Source organism: Uranotaenia lowii, chromosome 2, assembly GCF_029784155.1.
Source record: "Uranotaenia lowii strain MFRU-FL chromosome 2, ASM2978415v1, whole genome shotgun sequence".
In the NCBI taxonomy this organism is placed as follows: domain Eukaryota; kingdom Metazoa; phylum Arthropoda; class Insecta; order Diptera; family Culicidae; genus Uranotaenia; species Uranotaenia lowii.
Window position 1 is genome coordinate 243,583,085 of NC_073692.1, and position 18,348 is coordinate 243,601,432.

General features: G+C 39.1%; 1 protein-coding gene across 1 annotated transcript; it reads right to left on the minus strand.

The window, feature by feature from the left end:
* Positions 1-495: 495 nt before the first annotated feature.
* LOC129747387 (collagen alpha-1(XI) chain-like) lies at positions 496-18,044 on the minus strand. The gene is made up of 15 exons (XM_055741578.1): positions 17,938-18,044; positions 17,274-17,545; positions 6,889-7,439; positions 6,254-6,829; positions 5,830-6,195; positions 5,529-5,772; positions 4,779-5,461; positions 4,406-4,657; positions 4,002-4,253; positions 3,621-3,944; positions 2,903-3,218; positions 2,340-2,833; positions 1,581-2,277; positions 1,333-1,517; positions 496-1,266 (listed from the first exon to the last, which is right to left on the minus strand). Exons 2-15 carry the CDS (start codon positions 17,437-17,439, stop codon positions 901-903), a joined length of 5,472 nt encoding a protein of 1,823 aa, XP_055597553.1. The 5' UTR covers positions 17,440-17,545; positions 17,938-18,044; the 3' UTR covers positions 496-900.
* Positions 18,045-18,348: the final 304 nt, after the last annotated feature.

Here is an 18,348-nt window from a genome sequence, read left to right on the forward strand (position 1 = left end):
ACGAAAATGCTTCTTGTTCATCAACGGGTTCAAGTATCGTTCTAATTTTTGGAGCATAGAAACTTGAAGTTACAAGCTGTCAGAAAATGTCAAACACGGCGAGTTGCTAAATTTTTCCAAAAAGATATGGTGAAAATAAGAAAAGGGGATCAAGTATCCCCACTCTCCCCTATATATTAAAAAAAGAAAGGATAATAAAATAAAACCAATTAAGCTTCAGATCTAAGAATCATCATGCAAATAAAAGGATAAGACGATAAGACGACGTATAACTAAATTGGTTGAAGGCCTGTATTTAAAAGCAACAAAGAATAGAAAAAATGAGTTCTTATTTTGAGTTAAGGTTCAAATCAATCTCTAGGTTGAGATTCAAGATGTTAAAATTGATATTTATTCCGAATTGAAATTCATAATTCAAAATTTTCGCTCAGTATAAGAGTTTTTCCTTAGTGTTTTCTTTCACTAGTATTCAAATGTCAAACAAATTATGCTCATGATTGTTTTTATTATTTTTTATACTCGATTTATACATACATACAGGTCTTCGGCAGTGATATCGATTGATGTTCTATTAATTGTGTGTGTACAGTATTGGTAATTACAGCTAAGACAAGATTTTTTTTAAACTCGTAGGTTCCCTCCTGACTTAAGCTCTTATTCAGTCCTTTTGTAGTTTCATATTAATCTAAGAATAACGTAGTTCCCCTTTACTAAAGTAGTTAAAGCTAAATTCAATTGTGTGTGTGTGTTGTTATCCATAATTAATATTAACGCTTTTTACAATAAATTAATTTACAACTTATAGGAATACTCATTGCTCGACTTAGGAAATCAGTTTCTAGCATCCATGTTTAGCTCAAAAAATCGTAATCATAGTCCGTATTTCATTGCGCGTTATCTTTATAAGAAACAAACAGGTCCCACCTGGAATCCGAATGCTTGCTGCGGTTGTCCATAATCGACTGGATAGAAATCGATGATCGGTAGGTATTGAAGCTTCTTAGTCCTAATCTCGAACACCGTTTCGCTCTTACTTTTGCCAGTTTTACAACCATCGACTAGTATATTCGGGTGTAGTTTCGTGTTTTCGTAACCGATATCGATCTCGTTGTCTCCCAAAAATCGAATAGCATCGTCATAGTTCTCTTCCTCGGTACTAAACCAAGCAATGCTGTTCATACAGGTGTAAGTGAAATTTTGGTAAGCTGATTGGGAAAGCAACCGTAAGAATGTCATCTGGACCACTCCAACTGTTTCGTAGGAAATCTGAAAGGAAAATAGTCGCATTACACTCTGGCACTACATTTGAGAAAGTTTAACCATAAGACCAACCCTGAAGCCGCCTCTCAGATTCGAATACCAATCAGTTTTATCATTTTCTTTTCTCCAGGGGATGTTAGGCATTTGGGAGCTATGTAGATCAGGGAAAACGCAAGTTTCTCCCTCTGCCGTCATGTTGCAAAACACATAAACAGCATCATCGCCCATGCCCAGGTTCGGATCTATCCAGTACCAACCTGTAAGGTAAGTGTATAAGTCAGGAAGACAAGTTATGCTGCCTATCTGAATTATCTACTTACCATCCTTAAACTGAGGATGTCCGTAGTGCAGATCACGACATGTTCTTCCTGGGTTCTCCCGCGTGCCTACTGGTTTCCGTATCCGATCCAATTCCTGTCTCATAGAGTAAATTGAGCTGTACATGTCCAAAAACTTGGGGCCCAAATCGTCTTTTTGTTTCTTTTTCTTCTTCTTTTTCTTCGGCTCAATTTTCAGAAGCTCCTCATCGAAATCATCTTCTTCCTCTGGCATTTCTCCAGCATCGCGTTTCATCCTATCCTCTCCTTTGGTAAGCGAAAATTCGCTCATTCGGAACAATAGTTCCGGAGGAATTAATGGCGCTTCTGCAGGTGGACCAGGAGGACCAGGCGGCCCTGGTGGGCCGGCTTCACCTTTTGTACCGGCAACTCCTTCCGAACCTTTAGGACCAAGCGGTCCTTCCGTTCCTGGTGGACCTTGTGGACCATCATTTCCCTTCAAACCAATGGGACCTTGCGGTCCTTGAGGCCCTTTGGGTCCTTCGACACCCATATTACCTCGGACACCTTTGTCACCTTTTTCTCCAGCATCTCCTTTAAGGCCTACCATTCCCAATTCTCCACGATGACCTTTAGGACCTCGTTTTCCACGATCGCCTTTTTCACCTTTCGATCCAGTTTCTCCAATCTTACCGGGTTGTCCAGCTTCTCCTGGTTTTCCAACTGGACCAATTTCTCCCTGTAAAAGCAAAAAATATTAGTTATATAAAACAGTATCTATTAATGTCAATGCTAACTCACCGATGCTCCCGGCGATCCACGTATTCCTTGAACGCCCTGAGCACCTGGCATACCCTGAGGTCCAGTTTGTCCGATATTTCCTTGAGGTCCCGTGGGTCCTCTGTCACCCTTTTCGCCAGGTAAACCAGGTGTACCCTGTAGCCCGGCTGGTCCTTCAGGACCCATTTTCCCAGGAGGACCTGCCTCTCCAGGAAGTCCGGCTGGACCAGCTTCTCCTTGCAATCCTGGTTCACCCTGTTTACCATCTTCTCCATCTTTGCCAATGTCTCCTTTTGGCCCAACTGTTCCAGGTTCCCCTGGATTTCCAGGAAAACCAGGAGGACCAGCTATACCCTTAGGACCTTCTGGTCCGGCCGGACCACGTTTACCAGGTGGTCCCGGAGGACCACTTTTCCCTTCTTCTCCTTTCGGTCCAATGGCTCCTTTCTCACCATCCTTGCCGTCAGGTCCAGGCGGACCTGGAAGCCCCTGTCCGCCAGGTTCACCAACAAATCCTGAATGTTTGGAAATATGGTTTCACCACTGATTTTTTTTTTTTTCAAATAACTCAACAAAAAGCTAACCTTGTGGTCCGGGAGGTCCTGTAGCTCCAGGTGCTCCTTCTGCTCCTCGGGGTCCACGACGCCCAGGTTCTCCTGGAGGTCCAATTGGACCAGCATTTCCAATAGGTCCATCATCTCCACGACCTCCTTTCATCCCTGGAGGGCCTGGTAGACCTTGAGCACCCGCAGGTCCCGGAGGACCAGGCAATCCTGTTGGACCATCTTCACCCTTTGCTCCAGTTCGTCCCATTTCTCCGGGAGGACCTTTGTCTCCGGGTGGACCCACAGCTCCTGGCTCTCCCCTGGATCCCTGTGATCCTGGAGATCCAACTGGCCCCTATAATTTTTTTTCGCATTGAAATAATCAGTTCATAATAATGTCAAGCATTATCGTAAGGAATTGTTGAAAATATTCAAAAAGGGATTGATAATTGAATTCAAAACCAAAACTAGGAAGCAGGATGAATTATATGTTTGTATATGGCCGCCGACCGTGGCCTAGAGGATAGCGTTCAAGTCTTCTAAGCCTGAGGTCATGAGATCAAGTCTTGGTCACGGCAAACATAGTACTCTTTCTGTGGGTTGGTAGTGTTAGCATTAGTAAAATGCTAGCCATTATATCCTTGAAAGATGTACGCTTAGTCTTAAGTAGAATTTAGATCTTTTCAAAGAAACATGAAGTTTCACTGAGTTCCTACATGTGTGTGTTCGTTTTATAAAAATATTTGGTTTTCCTTACCGCTTCGCCTTGTGCCCCTTTGAAACCCTTTTCTCCAGGAGATCCCATATCTCCTTTATCACCATCTTCACCGGGAGGACCTTGCGGTCCTGGTGGCCCAGTCAAACCACGTTGACCCGGCAGACCATCGCGTCCAACTGGTCCAACTAAGCCCATTTCTCCTCGTTCTCCCTTTAAACCGGCAGGCCCAGGAGGACCGGGTTGACCGTGACGTCCTTCAGGTCCTGGTGGACCTTCTTTGCCAGGTTCTCCCGGTTGTCCTTTGTCTCCAACTGGACCTTGCAGTCCGGGGACTCCTATTTCTCCTTTCAGTCCAGGAAGACCCTGTCAATTAAAATACTTTCAATAAAATGTACTATATTTTGTTATAAATCAACTTACAGGCATGCCGGGTAAACCACGTTCCCCAGGGAAACCCGGAAGGCCTTGACCTCCCGGAGGACCGTTTTTACCAGGTGGTCCCGGTGGACCAACTTGCCCCTCTTTTCCGCTGTCTCCTGGCACGCCAGGTTCTCCAGGCATACCTGGTAATCCTGGAATACCAGGCTCGCCAACCGGTCCCGGTTCTCCAGTAGGCCCTTGCGGACCAATCACACCTGGAGCTCCCGTAGGTCCGGGGTTTCCATTTTCTCCCTTTTTCACAAATTAGTTTATAAAAAATAGGTTTTAATTTGTTTTCTATCTTCAATAATGTGCATTCTTTCTGTAGTTGATACTTTTGCATTGCATAACTAAACCTTTTGCTTTTCATTTAGTAAATAATATTTTCAATGTATTTCACCTACCGGAGGTCCTCTTTCACCGGGAGTTCCTTGAGGTCCATCTTTGCCATTATGTCCTTGAGGTCCTGGCAGTCCTATGAAACCACGTGGGCCTTCAGGACCCTGAGATCCCATTTCACCCTGTGCTCCTGGAGCTCCTGGTTGACCGGTATCGCCTTTTGGTCCTGGTGTACCGTCTGCTCCTCTCCTACCACGGGCACCCCGAAAACCTCTAGGACCAACTTCGCCGCGCTCTCCTTGTAGTCCAGTATTTCCCTTAGAAATTACAAATTATTAGAACAGTTGCTTTTGATACTATAATGTGCTTTTGAATGAAATTTTAAAAATTAGAAATTTAAAATTCAAGATTGTGTCCAAATCAAATTCAGGAACTTACTCTTTCTCCCTTGTCGCCAGTTAATCCCACAGTACCAGAAGAACCTTTGTCTCCTTTGTCACCAGTTGGGCCGGGATATCCCGGAAATCCTTGAACTCCTTGTTTTCCTTTATCTCCAGTTAAGCCCATTTGTCCTGGCTCACCTCTGGGCCCTTCAAAACCTTTAGGACCTTCAGGACCTTCGATGCCTGATATTCCTTGAGAGCCTGTGGAACCTCTTTCACCAGGAGAGCCCATGTCACCTTTTTCTCCATCATGACCTCGTTCTCCTTTGTCTCCCTTATCTCCCGCAGAACCACGTTCTCCATCATCACCTTTAGGACCTCGATTTCCCGGGAACCCGATTGGTCCTTGTACACCCTGGGGACCGATATCACCCTTGGGCCCAACAATACCAGGATTGCCTTCCCGACCTGGTGCTCCATCAGCTCCAGGCAACCCGGGTAGGCCAGGTTTACCATGAGGTCCGGGTATTCCTGGGGGACCCATATTTCCTTGTGGCCCTGGTGGACCTACTGGGCCAGTTGGTCCTGTTTGACCGGGAGCACCTGGTTGACCTTGTGGACCTGGATTTCCTTTGACACCCGGCAAGCCCTCCGTACCAGGTACACCTGGGTTTCCAGGGGGACCGGGAAAACCTCGTGGACCTGCAAAACCTCTAGGTCCCAACTCTCCAGGAAGACCTGAAAAATTATTGTTCACCAAGTATAAACTTTGCACGTTGCTACAAACATATATTTCAAAATTTACCCGGTAAACCAGGTGGTCCATCTTCTCCTTGAAAACCTTCATGGCCTTGATCTCCTTTTTCTCCTACATTCCCCAATCTTCCCCGATCACCCTTTTCACCGGGCATCCCTGGCAACCCAATGGTTCCGGGTTCACCTTTGAGACCTTGTAAACCTACCGGGCCTCTCTCGCCATCACGTCCAGCTCGACCTCTTCTACCTTCACGTCCTGGCAGCCCTAAGGGACCTCGTAATCCTCGGGGACCCTGACCCATTAAAACGTTATTAGTAACTTTTAATTGTTTGCTATTAAAAATACCTACAGGTTCTCCATGATCACCTGGCTCTCCTTTGGTGCCCTCTGGACCCGGCGGTCCAACAGCTCCAGGAACACCAGTAAGGCCCATAGGTCCATCGACACCTCGCATAGCCATCATGTGTTGAGAAAGCATGGCACGAAAAGCTTCTGCTTGAGAATCCGGTCCTTTTTCATTGCTACTTTGTGTCAACGGGATAACGAACACATGACCCGGTTGACCAGGGGGGCCATCTTGACCGTTTAGACCATCCCGTCCTGGCTCACCTTTTGGACCGGGATCACCCGGTGGACCTCTTGGTCCAACAATAACACGAACGCCACCAACACTGTAATTTGAAGTAGGAACCGCTGGGAATGAAACTGACGTGTCCTTAAAAACAATTTAAAATTAATTTTTGTATACGAATATATTAACATTCACAACATACTTCAGATGCGTCGATACTATGATCAGGATCGTATTCGTCAACTGGCTGCTCGCCTTCTGGTTGTCTGTTACTTGAAGCGGATGGCTCATATTCAGGTTCCGGGAGTGGCAAGACAGGTCTTCGACCATACTGGTCATATCCATCAAAAGAAACTGTGCGATTAACATTGATTCTGTTTGTTGTACTGTCAGGGCGGTGCTCAGTTCGCCGGTCTTCTCCTTCTAGTTCAAGGTTATTATAATATTCGTCTTCTTCGCCGATTATTTCCAAACCATCGACATCGCTTGTCAAATCAACGAATTCACGATGCCCACCATATTGTTGACCACTTCCGGACGAAGAACTTACAGCTCCGACTCCAAGCCTATTCGTTTGATCCCGTGATAGGCTAGAACTCCCACTGCCATATGAGTTGGATGAAGTAGATGTATTTCTTCTGGCTGATGAACTACTACTCGTCATCGTATGTGACGATGAATCGTAGCTTTCGGATCCATAGCAACTAGGAGCGTACTTTGTACAGATATGGTACGCTTCATCTGGAGTATTTGCAAGCATGAAAAGTTGAAGATCACCCTGAAATATCGAAACGTTGTTTCATATCGTTCAACCTAATGACTAATTTTACAACTTACAGTAAAGAAACCATCATCTTCGTTAAGCTGCATTCCGGTAAGAATGAGTCCATCTGTGGCAATAGTCGAGCGAGGACCTCTGTTTAGCTGCCTCGTTATTTGGGTTTTGCAGTCAAGAATCAACGTAACAGAGTTTCCTTTCACGCTAACACCGATCCTGTGCCATTTGTTGTCATCGATATTGGCACCGAAACTGATCAAACTTTCCTCCTCTGGATTCCCTTCGGTATCCTGGTAATACAGTGCAACTTCCATACCAACCATCAGCATCAGAACCTCTTCCGAGTCAGATGAATAGACCGAGAAAAGTGGAACCCGCACTAGATTCGGCGTTGCTCGCAGTACTACCAGTATAGAAAAGTCCGTGGGAAATCCATTGGGAAAAATTCGAGCCGTACCGATACTCAGTACCGTGTCCTGGTTCATGTGGTATGCAACAGCGGGATAGGTTTGGTACTCATTCCTTGATTCATTGCACATACCGGAGACGGGGCTGATCCCAGATGGAAGCTTGGGAATGTCAAATTGCTCTATCAAATCGATCAAACCATCTGTTGAAAGGGAAAAAATAAGCGCAAGCTGATTAAACTCTTTGAACAAGATCCGTTCGATTTTTCATTAGCGGTATCGTTAAAAAAAAAAAAACAAATTAAAATCGTTAGTAAATGAAAGAAAAGGCATCCAACAAGTTTAAAGCCAGCAGATCGTGGCCTAGAGGATAGCATCCTTGTCTTCTAAGCCAACGTTCATGAGATCGAATCCCGGTCGTGACATAACCTGGCACACATAGTATGATGAAAGTTGGCGGTTTTAGCATTCGTGAAATGCTAGCCGGGTATACTTTGGAATTGTACGTTTCAACGCACATGCATGCGGATGGATCTTTTCAAGGGAACTTAGATTGCACTTGGAGATCCTACCTAGTTATGTGTGTGCTCGTAGTGCTACCGGTAAACAACTGCAACTTCAACCAACAGTGCAGGGGTGTCAAGTAACATAGCAAAGTAAAAATAATAACGCGGGGTAATACCACAATAGATCAACTTAATGGTCGCACTGGACTCTCTCCCGAACAGGAAAAAAACAGTTTAAACTACCTACCATCATGTCACCGTATACCGCCCAGGCACCATTTATCACCCAGATAACATTTGAACGTAAAATTTAGAAAAAAAAAATGCTTTTTTACAAAAAAAAAACGTATCGAATTCTCTTCTCCTATCACTGATCTACCATTTCACTCCAAAACATCACAGAACCGAGCTAAAACACTCAAAATAACTGTTTGTTTTGTTTCTGTTTTGGGCCGACACGTCAAAATTCACGCAGTATTAGTTTGTTTTGCAAAACGGTGCTCCATCAACATTACGGTTTTTTTAGTTTTTGACGGCGAATTTTCTTTTTCGAAAGGTCAAAATCAGGTATGTAAATGATATTTGTTGAAGAAAAAAATGCAATTAATAGCGGTTTGAATATTTTTTTGACCATTAAGTATTGGGCGGTAAATGGTATGAAAATAAATACCGAATGCCCTAATGGGCGGAAACAGTCATTAAATTTAGTTTGCACTTGTTTTTCAGGATGCCCCCCGAGAAAAAAATATTGTATAGTTATGAAAATATGGAACAAGCTATTGATGCAGCCAGACACGGAGTGTCTCTTCGGAAAGCAGCTTTGGAATTTAAAGTGCCGTACGAGACATTGAGGGATAGATTTAATGGAAAACATCCTCCAGGAGTGAAACCTGGCCGGGCAACAGTGTTGTCAACAGAAGACGAAGACAAAATCGTTAAATGGGTGGACTCTGTAGCTCGTGCTGGTTTTCCGGTAACCGAAAATCAACTACGAGTCAGTGTATCCCAATACATCAAACTTTCTGAAATCCCGACACCGTTCAAAAATAATATCCCCGAAAGATAATGGATGATACCGTTCAAGAAAAGGCTTCCCGGAATAACAGCACGAAAGCCTAGTCTCTTGGCAATAAATAGAGCTTCTCTAAACGAGAACCAAATAAGAAATTGGTTCAGAGAAATAACCAACTTTCTTAAGGACGAGCAGCTTCTTAATATTCTTCAATGTCCAAATAGAGTATTCAATTTGGACGAATCAGCTTTCGAACTGGTTGTCCGCAGGGGCAAGTTTCTGGCGTCTAAAGACATTCGACACCTACATCAGTGTTCGCAAATGGAGGAAAAGAGTCTTATACCGGTCTCTTCACAGCTAATGCCGAAGCAAAAATATGTCCTTTGCTGAAAGATGCCCTTGAAGCTTTTGGTAACAAATCGGAAGTCATCAAAAGTGGTTTTCGGCGAAGTGGGATCTATCCGTGGAATCCCAACGCGGTTGATTACGCCTCATTGCCCACAAATACAACTGTCGCCAAGAAACCAACGGAGTCGTCTACACAGGGATGCTTTTTAAAATTTCCAGAAGGACGATTGACGGTTAGCCAACTGGATAACTTCCGGAACAATGAAGGCTCTTTGACGTGGAGAGGAAATGTCAGCGCCGCAACTCTTTTATTTTTGGCGTCAACTGAAATCCGATTGTCAAATTAAGACATCTAATATAGACGAGCCCCCCTGTATTGAATTTGACGAAAATGAAACAGGTAAGATAGGTAAATTGTTTTAAATTAAGTGCAGTAAAACATATAAAAGAAAATATATTTTTAGAATTGGCATCAAGATTGATTAGTACAGAATTGACATCACTGCAGGGCGCCTAACGAGGTATTGCATGACTACTTTTTTGCAATACTTTGCGAGGCTCCAGCAGTGATGTCAATTGAATTTGTCCTTTATCAATGCGAAAAGACATACCTCTGTTAAACAGCTAATAACTTTTTTGCCTAATAAGATAAGAAGTTACGGTCTTCGACAAAGTTGTTCAGCGGAAAATTTACCTTAGGAAATTTATAAATTGGCACAAAAACAGTCAGCTGGATCGGTTCTACCGAAGAAACAAAAACGATGTTGATTTTTCAGTACAAAATATTCAATTTTCCCATACAAACCTAAAAGTTCAAATTTACTCATGTAAACGTTACTAAAAAATTTTACAAAAAATCATGGTTGTGTTTTGGACCAAGACGAAGCTTTTTAGACCCCAGGGTTTGAGAAATTCAAAATGACCACAAATCGACTCAGTCTAGTGTACAAGCCTAATTTATTGCCAAAATTGCTGGATAATGTCTAGTGGCCGCTGCGACAGCTGGAGTCGATACCAGAGCTGATTGGAAATGACGAAGAAGCTCGTAACTAGAGCATCGAGCGTCTACACATAACGACCGATGAATCGTACAAAAAGATCAAGGAAAAGTACATTTCCGGGAACGTTGACTTTAGTGATGTACTCGGGAAGAAATTTCGCATGAGGTACAAAGGCCACTATTTAGGCCAGGAATCGCCGGTTCAAACATTTTCGCAATGGTAATACAAAATTAATAAACTGATGGAAGAGATCATCGTCCCAGGCCTGTCTGGAAAAGCGTCAACCCAAGAAGTTTCTGGTGAGATCAATCCATTTTTTGGTTTTTATTTCTGATTTAAACCGTACATTTTAAACATAATCATTTTATAAACTAACCCTGGTAGGGAACTCCCCGCTTCATCTCCCTCTTGTTCCTGTATCTTTTGCGTCTTCATCACATGGTTGGCCTGGCCGTAGTAGTATCTGCAATGCATGTTCTATGTATCAGATACTTTGTTGAAAAGAAAAATGAGGAACGCTTTTAATTTTCCAGGATGCATACAAGTTTTGGCCATGTTGGTGTTAGAAGAAGAAGAAGAAGAAGAAGAAGAAGAAGAAAATCAAATTGTAATTTCAAAACAAGTTTCGGTAATTTGAACATCAGTTCTGAAATGTCTAAACGTATACCTTAAACCGCTGCAAAAATTAACTTTTGGATCCCATATGTTCTTTCGATACGTTTTGCATGAGTGAAAAATATGAGATGATTTAGCTGATTGTTGAGATTTTACTTTGCGTGGAAATTGGTATGTAAGAAGAATTTTTTGCATATTAAATCATTTGCAAAATTCAGTTATGCTTGGAACAAAACTTTTTTTTTTCTACCTAGGGTTACCATATCCTGCAACGCCAAAAAGAGTAGGTACATTGAGAAAAAAATTCAAAATTGTAAAGACAAACGCCATTTATTCAAAAAACCATGATGTTTTAAGTCAATATAAAGCATGGATCACGCAAAATCTGTACGCATTAAAAAGGATCTATCTCGGAACTATGAATACGAAATAAAAATGTTTTGTACTCAAAATGTAGGGTTTTTATTGCACTTCAAAGGAAAAATAAGAAAAAAAATTATTCCGGTGTTGTTTTGATGAAATTTTGAACTTTTCGTCGAGAACCCTCATCATAGTTTGGACACCCTATTCACTGACCTCACCGGCCATTTTGTTCCACAATCTCTTCATCTCTCCTACCATTCTTCTTCATCTTCTGCTAGACAATTGCCCAACATTTTTCGATAGGGCGGAATTGAGAGCAGTTGGGTGGGTAGATGTCCTTTTCAACAAAACCCACCCGTTGGCCTGATACCACTGCCTGTACATACCTCTTGGCAGTAGTGGCAGCTTGCCAAATCTGGCGAAAACTTTACTGGTCCTTTGTGAGATCAAATGTACGAAAAAAAACGTTTTTTAAGGCACTCCTCCTTGTACATTTCAGAGTCCATGGTCTTGTTTTTCACAAAACCGGGGTTTTTCGTCCGCAACTGCAAATACCTTGCCAGATCAAACACTTTCTTGCCAACTTATCGGCAAAAACGAATTTGAACTTGGCGGGGACATCACCCCGACCAGTGGCTTTGTAAAATTTTTGGCCAGGAAGCCGCCCAAAATCAGATTTCACGATTTTTGAACCAGACCCGTCGGGTTTTTGACGTGGGTGTCCAAAATTAATTTTCGCCTCTCAGCTTTCATTACGTGTAACTTTACTAGAACAAAACGAATCGTTAGGAAACTAGAAGCACTGATAGAGAAAACATTTCCAAACAAAGTGCTGTCAAAACATTCCAGATCCGACAACTAGGAACGCTATGGTATAATAAACAGTGCGTCTAGATTTTGGATGATCCATGCTGAGAAAGGACCCCAAATTGATAAAAACTGCATTTTTAAAAGATTTTTTTTATAGAGGCGTATATTTTCCATTCTTTAAAAACAAAGTTGCTGATTCGTACCTTTTTGATTTGTGCACAATGCTTTTGAGCTAGTTGTTGTTTGCATATTGCCTACTGTCCGGGATTTCAGGGCATACATAAAGGCGCTAATTAAGAACTCGACTCCTTTCACCAATAAAAGAGTGCATTTCGTAAAATTTCACAAAAAGAAGAGTACGCTCGTTTCTCGATCGAAAAAGAGTACATGTACTCTTAAAAGAGTACGTATAAAATTATAAATCAATAGCTGGCCCGGTACCGCAAAACGGGGCATCTTGCAACAGCAGGGCAACATTTGTGTACTATAACACTTATTCAATTTTTATTCCAATATAATGTAATAAAGTTATCATATAATGATAATAAAATGATGATAAGATAGTTTCTCACATCGTTAGATAGTTTTTCAAAGTTTTTGATACAAATTTTAACATTTTTTAATGCCGTAAAACACTTTACCCAGTTTGACGGATTGGCTTAATGATGTACTTTTTGTGTAAAAATATTTTTCGGGCAGTCACCAAATTAAAAAATAAAATCATTCAGTTACCAGTCTGGGCTCAAATGGAATATGATTGTTTTGCATCACGCGTTTGTAAACTTAAAAGTTTCATCCATCCAAACATTAATTTTGAAGATTTAAGCCAGTAGAATTGTGTGTAGTATTTTTTACCCCTAAATGTATGCAACACCCTTATGCTTTTTCTTTGAAAAAAATTTTGATAGAAAAAATGTAAAATTTAATTCGAACAAATCCAAAAATTATTGCAATTGATGCTTTATGCGTTAAGACACAAATATATCATAAACTATAAATTTTCAAACGTTTTCATTTCATTTTTCATTAAAATCGCATGTTTTTGTAAATTTAAAAATAACCGGTAAACCCAAAAATTTTCCCGACTACGTCTATTTGATGTTCCATCAACCTTAAAACTTGTGATGCACAAGCGGAATGATTATCTGTGAACATTAAGTTTATAGAAGCCATTGAAGTTGAAAAGTGTTGCATGATGCTCCATCTGACGGTAACTTTTCGTCAATTACAAAGTTGATATAAAGTTGCGAATGCCATGAAAATGGTCAATCGACCATTATCGGAAAAAAAACCTGGAAATTTCGAATCTGATTCTGAATTCTGATTCTGAATTCTGATTCTGAATTCTGAATTCTGATTCTGAATTCTGATTCTGAATTCTGATTCTGAATTCTGATTCTGAATTCTGATTCTGAATTCTGATTCTGAATTCTGATTCTGAATTCTGATTCTGAATTCTGATTCTGAATTCTGATTCTGAATTCTGATTCTGAATTCTGATTCTGAATTCTGATTCTGAATTCTGATTCTGAATTCTGATTCTGAATTCTGATTCTGAATTCTGATTCTGAATTCTGATTCTGAATTCTGATTTCGAATTCTGATTCTGAATTCTGATTCCGAATTCTGATTCTGAATTCTGATTCTGAATTCTGATTCTGAATTCTGATTCTGAATTCTGATTCTGAATTCTGATTCTGAATTCTGATTCTGAATTCTGATTCTGAATTCTGATTCTGAATTCTGATTCTGAATTCTGATTCTGAATTCTGATTCTGAATTCTGATTCTGAATTCTGATTCTGAATTCTGATTCTGAATTCTGATTCTGAATTCTGATTCTGAATTCTGATTCTGAATTCTGATTCTGAATTCTGATTCTGAATTCTGATTCTGAATTCTGATTCTGAATTCTGATTCTGAATTCTGATTCTGAATTCTGATTCTGAATTCTGATTCTGAATTCTGATTCTGAATTCTGATTCTGAATTCTGATTCTGAATTCTGATTCTGAATTCTGATTCTGAATTCTGATTCTGAATTCTGATTCTGAATTCTGATTCTGAATTCTGATTCTGAATTCTGATTCTGAATTCTGATTCTGAATTCTGATTCTGAATTCTGATTCTGAATTCTGATTCTGAATTCTGATTCTGAATTCTGATTCTGAATTCTGATTCTGAATTCTGATTCTGAATTCTGATTCTGAATTCTGATTCTGAATTCTGATTCTGAATTCTGATTCTGAATTCTGATTCTGAATTCTGATTCTGAATTCTGATTCTGAATTCTGATTCTGAATTCTGATTCTGAATTCTGATTCTGAATTCTGATTCTGAATTCTGATTCTGAATTCTGATTCTGAATTCTGATTCTGAATTCTGATTCTGAATTCTGATTCTGAATTCTGATTCTGAATTCTGATTCTGAATTCTGATTCTGAATTCTGATTCTGAATTCTGATTCTGAATTCTGATTCTGAATTCTGATTCTGAATTCTGATTCTGAATTCTGATTCTGAATTCTGATTCTGAATTCTGATTCTTAATTCTGATTCTGAATTCTGATTCTGAATTCTGATTCTGAATTCTGGTTCTGAATTCTGATTCTGAATTCTGATTCTGAATTCTGATTCTGAATTCTGATTCTGAATTCTGATTCTGAATTCTGATTCTGAATTCTGATTCTGAATTCTGATTCTGAATTCTGATTCTGAATTCTGATTCTGAATTCTGATTCTGAATTCTGATTCTGAATTCTGATTCTGAATTCTGATTCTGAATTCTGATTCTGAATTCTGATTCTGAATTCTGATTCTGAATTCTGATTCTGAATTCTGATTCTGAATTCTGATTCTGAATTCTGATTCTGAATTCTGATTCTGAATTCTGATTCTGAATTCTGATTCTGAATTCTGATTCTGAATTCTGATTCTGAATTCTGATTCTCAATTCTGATTCTCAATTCTGATTCTGAATTCTGATTCTGAATTCTGATTCTGAATTCTGATTCTGAATTCTGATTCTGAATTCTGATTCGGAATCTGATTCTGAATTCTGATTCTGAATTCTGATTCTGAATTCTGATTCTGAATTCTGATTCTGTATTCTGATTCTGAATTCTGATTCTGAATTCTGATTCTGAATTCTGATTCTGAATTCTGATTCTGAATTCTGATTCTGAATTCTGATTCTGAATTCTGATTCTGAATTCTGATTCTGAATTCTGATTCTGAATTCTGATTCTGAATTCTGATCCTGAATTCTGATTCTGAATTCTAATTCTGAATTCTGATTCTGAATTCTGATTCTGAATTCTGATTCTCAATTCTGATTCTGAATTCTGATTCTGAATTCTGATTCTGAATTCTGATTCTGAATTCTGATTCTGAATTCTGATTCTGAATTCTGATTCGGAATCTGATTCTGAATTCTGATTCTGAATTCTGATTCTGAATTCTGATTCTGAATTCTGATTCTGAATTCTGATTCTGAATTCTGATTCTGAATTCTGATTCTGAATTCTGATTCTGAATTCTGAATTCTGATTCTGAATTCTGATTCTGAATTCTGATTCTGAATTCTGATTCTGAATTCTGATTCTGAATTCTGATTCTGAATTCTGATTCTGAATTCTGATTCTGAATTCTGATTCTGAATTCTGATTCTGAATTCTGATTCTGAATTCTGATTCTGAATTCTGATTCTGAATTCTGATTCTGAATTCTGACTCTGAATTCTGATTCTGAATTCTGATTCTGAATTCTGATTCTGAATTCTGATTCTGAATTCTGATTCTGAATTCTGATTCTGAATTCTGATTCTGAATTCTGATTCTGAATTCTGATTCTGAATTCTGATTCTGAATTCTGATTCTGATTCTGAATTCTGATTCTGAATTCTGATTCTGAATTCTGATTCTGAATTCTGATTCTGAATTCTGATTCTGAATTCTGAATTCTGATTCTGAATTCTGATTCTGAATTCTGATTCTGAATTCTGATTCTGAATTCTGATTCTGAATTCTGATTCTGAATTCTGATTCTGAATTCTGATTCTGAATTCTGATTCTGAATTCTGATTCTGAATTCTGATTCTGAATTCTGATTCTGAATTCTGATTCTGAATTCTGATTCTGAATTCTGATTCTGAATTCTGATTCTGAATTCTGATTCTGAATTCTGATTCTGAATTCTGATTCTGAATTCTGATTCTGAATTCTGATTCTGAATTCTGATTCGGAATCTGATTCTGAATTCTGATTCTGAATTCTGATTCTGAATTCTGATTCTGAATTCTGATTCTGAATTCTGATTCTGAATTCTGATTCTGAATTCTGATTCTGAATTCTGATTCTGAATTCTGATTCTGAATTCTGATTCTGAATTCTGATTCTGAATTCTGATTCTGAATTCTGATTCTGAATTCTGATTCTGAATTCTGATTCTGAATTCTGATTCTGAATTCTGATTCTGAATTCTGATTCTGAATTCTGATTCTGAATTCTGATTCTGAATTCTGATTCTGAATTCTGATTCTGAATTCTGATTCTGAATTCTGATTCTGAATTCTGATTCTGAATTCTGATTCTGAATTCTGATTCTGAATTCTGATTCTGAATTCTGATTCTGAATTCTGATTCTGAATTCTGATTCTGAATTCTGATTCTGAATTCTGATTCTGAATTCTGATTCTGAATTCTGATTCTGAATTCTGATTCTGAATTCTGATTCTGAATTCTGATTCTGAATTCTGATTCTGAATTCTGATTCTGAATTCTGATTCTGAATTCGGATTCTGAATTCGGATTCTGAATTCTGATTCTGAATTCTGATTCTGAATTCTGATTCTGAATTCTGATTCTGAATTCTGATTCTGAATTCTGATCCTGAATTCTGATTCTGAATTCTGATTCTGAATTCTGATTCTGAATTCTGATTCTGAATTCTGATTCAATTCTTATTCTGAATTCTGATTCTGAATTCTGAATTCTGATTCTGAACTCTTATTCTGAATTCTGATTCAGCTCTGTTTCTGAATTCTGATACTGAATTCTGATTCTGAATTCTGATTCTGTATTGTGATTCTGAACTCTGATTCTGAATTCTGATTCTGAATTCTAATTCTGAATTCTAATTCTGAGTTCTGGTTCTGAATTCTGATTCTGAAATTTTATTCAGAATTCTATCTCTTAATACTGATTCCGAGATCAAATAACTGAATCATTTTATTCCATAATTTAAAATTAGAATCAGAATTTCATAATTTTATGACTAAAAATACCATCAGATCAGGATCTGTGTTTTGATACTAAGACTTAGATTCTCTTAGAAACTATAAATTAACTTATTTGATCTTCGTTTATCATATTTGCGAGTTCTTACCTTTATTTGGCTCAGCGATACACCCGTTCAGTAATCCCAGTACTATAAGTAGCGATAATACACATTCCGTTAGATGTTCCTGCATCGGTTTCCAACTCCAACTTCTTTTTCTTTTAAGCCGTTTCCGATGGCCCCATCTCTTATCTATCATCTTCTCAAACTGCATACTATTTCAGATATCACTTTGCTATTTTTATTCACGAACCATTCAGATTTTGCCATAGAATTTGTATCACACTATCCGAGCTCTCCTTCCGTGTCGGATGATAACACTAGAAAAAAAAAAAATAAATGGACCACTCAAATTAAATGCGTAAGTTTATCACTATCCTTTATGGAGTCACTAGGTCACAAAATGTAGAGCGCTAAAGTTTGGCGCCCCAGCTTGCATCCACTATATGATTAGACATAGAGACTTCCACATTTTTGAATGCTTGCGCATATTTTCTTATCTACCGCACAGAGTTCTATTTTCGTTTATCATTTTATTAAAGTAAAGAATTTTGATCACTCCAGCAGGAATATCCTATTTTTCGAATCTGCACTTCTCTAGCCAAACTGTAACTGCTATTTCCATATTTCTTAGGCTTTGACTTAGCAAGCAGTTATTCCTCCAGCACTTAAAAACTTCAATCTTCAAATTTCTAACAATTATCACACTTACTTTTCACGCTGTTTTATTCATCTGCAGGGATGCTGTTAGCTATTGGAAAGCCAATCACTGACTGGCTCACACTAAGCAAGGGCCATGCGTTTTCTAGTCTTTATAAACGTTCTTTGATTTGCGCGTAGGCAGTAGTAACTAAAGAACTAAGAGCAACTGCTTAGCTCGAACCATATGACTATGATGGCATATCTGTAACACATTGGGAAAGTATTAGGTCACAAATAAATGACTTGACCATGGGTGCTCCCGAAATTGAATGTCACAGAAATTTTGGTAAAAAAACAACTATTACTGTCTTCCATAGGAGCTGATGTAAGTTCAAACCTATAAGATCTATTTAAATGGTATAAAGAAGTGAAAATTTTCAAACTACTCTAGAGCAATCAAAGATCTTCCTAATTTCATTTT